The sequence below is a fragment of the Myotis brandtii genome, unplaced genomic scaffold, assembly GCF_000412655.1.
Source record: "Myotis brandtii unplaced genomic scaffold, ASM41265v1 scaffold523, whole genome shotgun sequence".
NCBI classification, from domain to species: domain Eukaryota; kingdom Metazoa; phylum Chordata; class Mammalia; order Chiroptera; family Vespertilionidae; genus Myotis; species Myotis brandtii.
Window position 1 is genome coordinate 2,286,993 of NW_005369902.1, and position 9,451 is coordinate 2,296,443.

At 52.6% G+C, this 9,451-nt stretch overlaps 1 protein-coding gene across 1 annotated transcript; it reads right to left on the minus strand.

Moving 5' to 3' along the window:
- Positions 1-5,542: 5,542 nt before the first annotated feature.
- Positions 5,543-8,531, minus strand: SPACA3 (sperm acrosome associated 3). Its single transcript, XM_005877638.2, has 4 exons — positions 8,271-8,531; positions 7,114-7,272; positions 6,585-6,663; positions 5,543-5,609 (listed from the first exon to the last, which is right to left on the minus strand). Exons 1-4 carry the CDS (start codon positions 8,455-8,457, stop codon positions 5,543-5,545), a joined length of 492 nt encoding a protein of 163 aa, XP_005877700.1. The 5' UTR covers positions 8,458-8,531.
- Between the last annotated feature and the right edge of the window lie 920 nt (positions 8,532-9,451).

Below are 9,451 nucleotides of genomic sequence, written 5' to 3' on the forward strand. Positions count from 1 at the left end.
CTGAGAGGCCACGGAGAGACCTGGGAGCTCTTCCTCCACAAACTCAGAGATTTCCGTTCCATCGTGAGACCCGAACTCAGTGCAGGGGGAAGGGCCTCCAGAAAGTGCCGGTGAATATGCTCCCCGTTACAGAGACGCCAGGGAGGCTCGAGAGCCAAGAACGAGCTTCCACGGGGACTGTCACCAGGCCAGACCCACGCCGAGCCAGCAGGCCCTGAGACGCACAGAGCACGTTTCCTGGCACCGCTGGGAAGGCAGCAGGGCGACAAGACACAGCCTCGCCATTCATCCCACTCCTCTTGATTGTTTGCCCAGTCTGTACCGGGCACCTGCCCTCCAGGAATGATCATGTGAGTCCTCCAGGAAACAGACAGCTAGGAAAGATGAATCGGAGTTTTGTGGTCAAAGGAGAGTGAGTCAGCGGCACATGCAAAGCCTGGGAGGCAGGGGCAGGGGGGAGGGGGAGGAGAGCGTGGAAAATACACAGCCCAGGGACTGCGCAGAGGTCCAGGGCACCCAAGCATAGACGTCAAAGGGGAGTGTCCAAAGTGACCACGGAGAGAGTGGCAGGTGCCCCGGGTGAAGGGCGGGTTCAGCACGCTGAGGGTGCATCAGAGCTGAAGTCCTGCGAGTCCCTTCCTCTGATCTCCCAGGGTCTGAGATGTTTCCCAAAGCAAAGGTTGATTTCTTTAGCTAATGGCTTTCTCCCCGCTCCTGTGAGGATCCTGGCACATGGAAGCATGTTGTGCATCATCTGTGTTCTCCTAAGGCTAGTAGGTGGAACGTGTTTGGGGCCGTGCAGTTCAGGGGACTGTAACCCAGGGCAGCGGCAGCACCCACCTGAAGACAGGTGAGAGGAGAGCTGCTTACGAATCCAATTTAACATTCAGTAAAACCTGTGCTCTGGGCCTTTGTAGGAGCAATCGGTTAGTAAAGGCTTTTGACAGAGTCTCGAAAAACAGCATTTCTAACCCATTTCTGTTGTAAACTACTCATATACCTCTGGACAATTTACTCCATTTTTCTAGGCCTAAGTTCCCTCCTTCATAAAAGGAGAGGAAAACCCTAGCCAGTTTGGCTCAGTGGATAGAACACTGGCCTGTGGACTGAAGGGTCCTGAGTTTGATTCCGGTCAAGGGCATGTACCTCACTTGTATGCCAGCCCTGGTCGGGGTGTATGCAGTAGGTAGCTGATCGATGTGCTCTCTCACATCGATGTTTCTCTCTGTGTCTCTCTCCCCCTCCCTCCATTCTCTCTAAAAATCAGATGTTTCTCTCTGTGTGTGTGTCTCTCTCCCTTTCTTCCACTCTCTCTAAAAATCAGTGGAAAATATCCTCAGATGAGGATTAACAAAAATAAAAAAATAATAATAAAAGGAGAGGGGATGGAAAATAAACAGCAAATCTCTTTGGTGCGTCCACTCTAACAGTCTCTAAGTGGAGGATGGGGTCAGGTACCTAAGCAGCTATTTCATTCCCTGCTTCTAGCCTCTATTTCCCACCTATACCATGGAGATGAGGGTGCCTAGTTTTCAGGGTTATTATGGGGTCAAATGAGCTAAGGTATATACTTTCTATCTTTTCTTATTTTCTTTCTTTCTTCCAGTAAAACATTGATCTCACTCGGATACTTGTATGGATTAAAAACAAGGTGAAAGCTATGAACTTTCTCCCAGAAAACAAAAATGAACAGGGTCACATAGATAATCATAAAACGTGCACTCCATCTGAGGAGGAGGATGGAGCCCCAGAGCCTGTGTGTGACCCCTGAGGGACGCACGGATGCCCGGCCTTGCCGCCTGGTCCCAAAAGTATTAACCTCTCCTCCCGAAGATCATCACGGTACCACGAGGAGCAACCGATGTTTCCCCTAATATGCCCTAATGACTGCCATTTTTCAATTCACAGGAGGGCGGGGGGGAGTGACAGGCAGGATTTGATCAATTTCAAGATTTCCCTCCCATCATTTTTTTAAACCTTTGCCACCTACTGCAGCTTGTGCACTGAGAGCTCACAGATGGCGAGATGAATGAGCAGAAAATGGATGTGAACCGAGAACCTTGGAGCTGTGATTTCGTAAAATTACCTTATTCATGTGCTGATTGGGAGGGCTGAGGAGACCTGCAGACAGAAAGCAACTGCAGCCTCGCTTTGCAAACATCCCTGTGGCCTGGTTCTTAAGGAATGAGACCACGCGTGCCCTGCACACGGGAAATGCATGCATAATGTCCTCTGGCTGCCGCTGAGCCCCCGGACATGCACCGCTGTTGACATCTCATTCATTTCTGAGCAGAACTGCAATGAGGCTCTTTTTTTTTAAGAGAGAGAGAGAGAGAGAGAGGAAGAGAGAGAGAGAGCAAGGGAAGGAGGAAGGAAGGAAGGAAGGAAGGAAGGAAGGAAGGAAGGAAGGAAGGAAGGAAGGAAGAAGGAAAGAAGGAAAGAAGAAAGAAAAAAACTACCTCCTGGCAATGGCTGTGAGTGACACCTTGTATAGAGAGCGGCTACAGTGTTTGGACAGGTTCAAGCCTCGGACTAATGAGAGGGCACAGTCCTCTCATTGCCACGTGCAAGTCCCAGCACAATTATAGCCAAAGGCTATAGTTGTAAGCTTGAACCTATGGTCCAAACACATGGCCCCACGTGTCTGAGTGATGTGGGCTTAAGAGAATTCAGGTGCATGTAATTGAGTAGATTCGAAACCCATGAGAATGTTGTAACCACACCCTTACTTTGCCTCGTGGAATCTGGCTATAAAATAAAGACACGGCACTGTCTCTCTCCATCAGAGCGGGCGGCGTCCCACCCAGACCCAGCTTTCTTCTCTTGTCTATCTTTTCTAAATCCTTCACCGCCCCCTCTCAGGTTCACCCTTGGCCGCGCTGGCGCGGCAAAGCCTTGGGGTGGGGAATTTGGACGTCTAGCCTCCTTGAAGCTGGTCTTCACGCCAGATCTCTGAAGGAAGTGGCTCATTGGCTAACGTATCACCATATGGGCCATTTGTCTTTAGTGTAATTCAGACATCAGGGCTTCCTTTCTAAAGGAATTACATCCAAGTTAAAGAAGCCCAACACAAGTGATTGGTGGGCACCAAAGAATACCTAGCTTGCCTGGCTAGCGTGGCTCAATGGTTCATCATCAACCTATGAACCAGGAGGTCACGGCTCGATTTCTGGTCAGGGCACATGCCCTGGTTGCGGGCTCGATCCCCAGTGTGGGGTGTGCAGGAGGCAGCCGATCAATGATTCTCTCTCATCATTTATGTTTCTTGCGGAGAGCGGCTACAGCATTTGGACAGGTTCAAGCCTCGGACTAATGAGAGGGCACAGTCCTCTCGTGGCAAAGCCACGTGCAAGTCCCAGCTTGGAGGGCAAAGCCCTCCCAGCACAATTACTGTATAGCCAAAGGCTATGGTTGTAAGCTTGACCTTATGGTCCGAACCTGTGGTCCCAGGTGACTGAGTGATACAGGCTGCAGGAGGTGCAGCAAGTGCTGCCAAAACAAAGCTTAATCAGGTGCATGTAATTGAGTAGATTGGAAACCCGCGAGAACATTGTGAACATCTTGACCACGCCCTTACTTTGCCTCGTGGGATCTGACTATAAAATAAAGACTCGGCTTGCAGGCTGTGTCACTGCCTCTCCCTTCGAGAGCAGCGCCCTATCTAGCTCCAGCTTTATTCTCTTGTCTGTCTTCTTTAATCCTTCACAGCCCTCTCTCAGCACTGGCCGTGCTGAGCGTGGCACAGTTTCTATCTCCTTCCCCCTCTCCCTTCCTCTCTAAAATCAATAAAAATATTTTTTTTTAAAAAAAAAAGAATACCCAGCTCAACCCACTTTAGAGGGAAGAGTGTCAGGAAGCCACTGGAAGAAGACTTCCCAGTGCCGGGGTGGTGGGGACGGGGGTCTCTGGCCAGACTCCCTCACTCCACGAGCAATTTCCGTGTGCCCACTGTGTGGCAGGCACTGTGCTAGGCACTGGGGGTTCATAGATGCAGAAGACAGAACCTCAGGGGAGCTCAGAGTCTAGTCAGGCAGAGGAGGGCAACGACATGCGCACAAGACTGTGAGGGTGGAGGTGCACAAGGCCCACCACACCCACAGGAGAGCGACTGTCTGCCGGGCTAAGGCGGAGCAGGTTTGGGCTGCAGCCTTGAGAGAAGTGGAAGCTGCCTGGCAGGCAGGCTTGCAGAAGAGATTCCTGAGCAAAGGCTTGGAGGCAGAGGAGGACTTAGGGTTGGTCGGAAAAGTCACTGTGAGAAGTCACTGTGAGGAGGCAAAATTGAGACAAGACCTGCCTGAAGAAAAAGGAATAGCCACGCACAGCTCTGAGGATGGCACTCCAGGGAGACAGAAGAGCAGGGTGCAGGCCTGTGCTGGGAATACGCTTGCCGCACAGGAGGGGCGCGTTTATTCGCTGAAGTGCAGTGAGGGGGGAATGGTAGGTGGCGGGGAAAGGTAGGAAGCAGCATGCTACCCTCAGGGAACCAGAGGCAGGGATACAAACCAGCTAGAGCAAATGTCCTCAGCAGTTGCGAAATGACTCTGCATGACCCTGGGTCAGGAAAGAACTGGGGTGCCAAGCCGAGGAACTCGGCCTTTAACCTGAAAGTGAGAAAAGCCGCTGGGCCAGGATGCAAGGCAGTCAGAAGGCGGAGAGCTCACACTGAGGGGCAGGTCGATGGCGAGGGATCCCCTGCAAGGCCACGGCGGTGGCCCTAGGGAAAAGTGACAGGGCTTGATGTAACGCAGGGGTATCTGGGATGGAAGGAAGGTCAGGCTCCAGATATATTTTTTTAAAGTAAAATAGAACATAGTGACCAGTGGAATGTGGGGTGAGAGAGTGACGTGGAAGCAGGGAGACTCCAGGACACAGCCTGGTTTCTCTAACCAACCTGAGCCCGTCACCAGCACCTGGGACTTCCAGGTGGGCCCAGAGACCGTCCACCCTCATGCACAAGTGAGGGCTGCCTGGCTTTGGCCAGGACTCTCTCCCCTGGGCACTCCTCTTCCATCTCCACCTGCTCCTGGGCAACCACTGAGCAAACCCGGCCAGGGCATCGGGCTCCCTGTGTTTGTTGTTATTGTTTTGTTTGTTTGCTTGCTTGTTTTGATAAATCTGGCAAACCTAGATTACCGGCCAGGGCATCAGGCTTCCTGTTTTTGTTATCATTTGGTTTTTTTTTGTTTGCTTGCTTGCTTGTTTTGATAAATCTGGCAAACCTAGATTCAGGGAAAGGGTCTAGGAAACTTTGCTAGGTGTGGTCTGGGAGACACTGAGCCCCCAGCCCCCAGGCCTCCCAGGAATGCGGGCCAGCCTTCCACGGTTGGCTTTTTGGAGCCTCGCTTAAGCCCAGCCCCAGTGGACAGGTGAAGAAACCCCGAGATGCTCTGGCTCCAACAGGCCACCTGAAATCACAGTGACAGCTGAGAAACACACGTGTGTTAAACTATTCTTTACCAATTGCCTTGTGCTCCTTCCTGGGCAGGACCCCCACCACACACCCCCGCCTGCTGTGCATGGCCCGGTCTGTCCAGAGAGGATCCTAGAAGGTGCAGCCGTCCACCCAGTCGCTGAGGTCCTTGCCCAGGCAGTGATGCTTCCAGGCCTCCCTGGGGATGGAGAGTGGGGGAGAGGAGAGACCCAGTCAGAGACAGCCTCAGTCCCTGTTCAGGGAAGAACAGGAAGGAGCGTAGGCTCTAAACCAGAAATTAGGTGGGGACAGGGGCTAGCAAGGAAAAGAGAGGAAACCAAACTGTGTTAACTGTCAAAGAACCCCCTAGCCCAGCGGTTCTCAACCTGTGGGTCGCGACCCCTTTGGCGGTTGAACGACCCTTTCACAGGGGTCGCCTAAGACCATCCTGCATATCAGATATTTACATTACGATTCATAACAGTAGCAACATTACAGTTATGAAGTAGCAACGAAAATAATTTTATGGTTGGGTCACAACATGAGGAACTGTATTTAAAGGGCCGAAGGTTGAGAACCACTGCAGGCTAAGTGAAGCTCCCATCAGAAGAGGCTGGGAAGCTGTTGGGCCACTGCGTCCGATGACCTTCTGTGAACCAAAGATCTAGCCTAACGCCCCATCGATGCCCATCCCACCCCCGTGCCTGTGAGGAGGGCTTCCCATCATGTGGGAAAGGAGTGGGAAAGGCGAAGGCTGACAGGCTGAGGCCCCAGAGAGCCCACCCTGCTCGGGCAGGAATCTATTGTTTCATCTGTCGTACATCGTGGGTCTTTATATGGAAGTTAGTTTAGACAAAGATGCCATGGTTCAAAAATATTTACTAGACCCAGATCTAGTGGACCTGGAGGCAGGCATCTCAACATAGGCAAGTCTGGAACGAGCCAGGCTGTGCTCCATGGCCTCCAGTGAACTGCTTATCCTCCCTGACACGCGGGTGCTGTCTGTGAGGACGTCAGTGGTGGTAATCCCTACCCCTAAAAGGGGGGCGGGTCAGAGTGTGGAGCTGGGGAATGGTGCCTGGGACGAAGCAGGCTCTCAGAAAAGGCCAGTTCCCTGCTGCTGTCCACCAGTCCTGGCCACATGCCCTTGGGGGCTGCAGCCCAAGTTACTTACCAGCTGCCCAGCCCCTGGGGCTGTTGACTTATCTTCATGGCACAGATAACAGCATTCTTGAGGTCAGGATCCAATAACTCTGGGGTGGGAGGCAGAGAAACAGGATGAGGGAGCAGGGGCAGAGCTGGACATACATGGAGAATGTCTCTCTCTCTCTCTCTCTCTCTCTCTCTCTCTCACACACACACACACACACACACACACACACACACACACACACTTCCATCCTAAGCTCAGCCCTGTCGACTGACCCCTCTGGAAACACAGGTATCACTTTTGTCTCTGATCAGAAGCAATCCCTGTTTCATTCTGATAGTTCTCAGGACAATCTCCCATCAGGGAGCCCAAGTCAGATTCATGGAGGATCCACCCCCATCACTTGCCCCATCATGCTCTCCTTGGTAGGACCAACACCATGTAAGGGGATCCCCACTCAGAGATAAAGGCAAGAGGAGCAAACAAAACCAAAGAGAAGCAAAGGCTAGATCGGTGGCCTGGCTCCCGACAGCCCAGGCGCAGGCCCGCCTACCGGTGCAGTACATATTGCACCCCTTGGTGCTGTATTCCTTGAGAGTCTTGCACCACTTCCGACTGTTGATCTGGAAGATGCCGTTGTTGGTGCTTCCATCAGCTTCATGGTCCACAGCAGCTGAGTCAAAGCCACTTGTGTAATAAGCAAGACAAAGCCCTGTACAGAGTAGAAACACAGACCAAAGGGTCCCATGGCCAAGGCCACCTCAGAAAGAGTGCTCACAGTGCAGATCTCAATGTTAGTTCCTTGGAGCCTCAACTCCTGCTTTGAGGTGATCAGGGCAGAGGCCTCCCTCCCATTTAACAGAGGAATCCACCGAGCCTCAGAAGGCCAAGTGACTTACTCAAGGTTACATACAGCTACCAAAGAGCAAGTCAAGACTGGGCCCCAGACCTCCTGCCCCTAGGCCAGCAATCTCCTCATGTCTCATTGTGCTACACATAGTCAAGTCCAAGAAATGTTTGAGGGATGAAGGAATAAGAACAAAATCCTTAGAGGCAAGATTAGAAGGATGTAGGTGAAACCTGTAGAGGGGCTACACCTAGAGCAGAGGTCCTCAAACTTTTTAAACAGGGGGCCAGTTCACTGTCCCTCAGATATTCCACACATGTGCACTGTGGGCCCGGGACGAGTCGGCTGCTAAGCAGGACAGGCAGCGGCGGCAAAAACACCCGGCGGGCCGGATAAATGTTTTCAGTGGGCCGCATGTGGCCCGCGGGCCGTAGTTTGAGGACGCCTGACCTAGAGGAACATGAGGGGTGGCTGTACTCCACAGCTTCTCAAACCACCGCTAGCTTGCAACGCTTGGCATTGCTGGTATATTCAGTTTGCCCTAAACCTCAGTGGAAATGTCTTATCTTCATGCCAAGATTAAGATTAAGATATAAACTATTCTGTTGACTTTAGTAGTGGGGACCATGAAGAGGCCATTATGATTTGACTGCCTGTTGCCTGCCTGCTAAATATTGAACTCCGTGCTGGGTGTTCTCTACCTGTGATCTCACATAATTCTTGTTTTACAAATGAGAACTGAGGCTCAGAAAGCTCCTGAGGACACACCCCTTGAATGAGGAGGGGTAGGAGGAGAAGGGAGAGGAGAGGGAAGAAACGGTGGATGGAGGGGGACAGGACCAGCCAGGAAGAGGGGTGCTCACAGTCAGCCAGGCTGTGGCCGCGGTATCCCTCCAGGCCGAATTCCTGGAGCACTCGGAACAGCTCACAGCGACTGTAGACCTTGGCTTGGCCGCAGGTGAGCAGGCAGCTTAGCAGAGAAGCAACCGCCAGCAACAGGATCCCAGGTGGGCACAGCTGCCTTCTGGGAGCCCAGCCCCTGGCTTCCATGCAGGTCGCAGAGGTGGAGCCCCCACCACGCCGGCTCAGAGCTGGGCTTTGAGACAGCGGGCAGCTCCACAGCCCTGGCCGTCCTCTCACAGGAGTCTAACCCTTAGAAGAAGGAGAGAAACGGGGCCTGAGTGGACCTGGAAATGGGAGAAGGCTCCATACTGCCAACCAGCTGCCTTGCAGCCCTGATGAGGCATCAGCCACTCTCCCAAGATCCCGGAGAGGGTTTCCTGAAGCCCATGCCTCTCCCTTCCAATCCTGCTTGACACCACCCTGTCCCAGAAGCTAGGAGAAGAGGCAGGGACTTGGAGGAGAAAACAACCCTATTTTGAGCCCCATATGATATGCCAGGCAGTACTGAATCCTGAGGCCTGAGATTTTATAATTAGGAAGGAGCAACGTTTGGATGGAGACCAAAGTTTCTATGAATCCAAAGTCCCACTGGGGTATGGCCATGAGAGGATGTTCCCAGAGGGGCCGGGCCGGGCAGTGTCATGGGTGTAAATCAGTCCCTGAGCCCAACTGCCAAGGAAAGTCTCTTCTGGCACAAAAACTCCCTCCCTGGCCTGAACTGAAGCAAGGTCACCTGCAGCCTCTATGTGGAAACTGCTCTTTCCCCCGCACATACAGGTCCCAAGGCTGTACTGAAACGCTCCGGCATGCCCACCACCCCTTCCAAACGATCACCTTGCCAAAGCCCCCCCACCCTGGAGGCCGTCTTCTCAGGCCTCTTCTCCTCCACTTCAGGAGACCCTGGGCAGCCCTGCTGTCACCTCTGCTGGAGGCTGATGACTTATTACATCTTCCCAGGGCAACAGACCTGGACCTCTCCGCCTGCACATCCCAGTCATCTCAAATCAAGCTCGCCTACAACAGAACGCACGTTCCCACCAACAGCTGCTCTTCCCTATCATGGTTGAAAACATTCTTGGTTGTAAACCCAGGATGTTTTTCCAAACTAGAAATATAGACGTTGTTCTTCACTCCTTCTCTC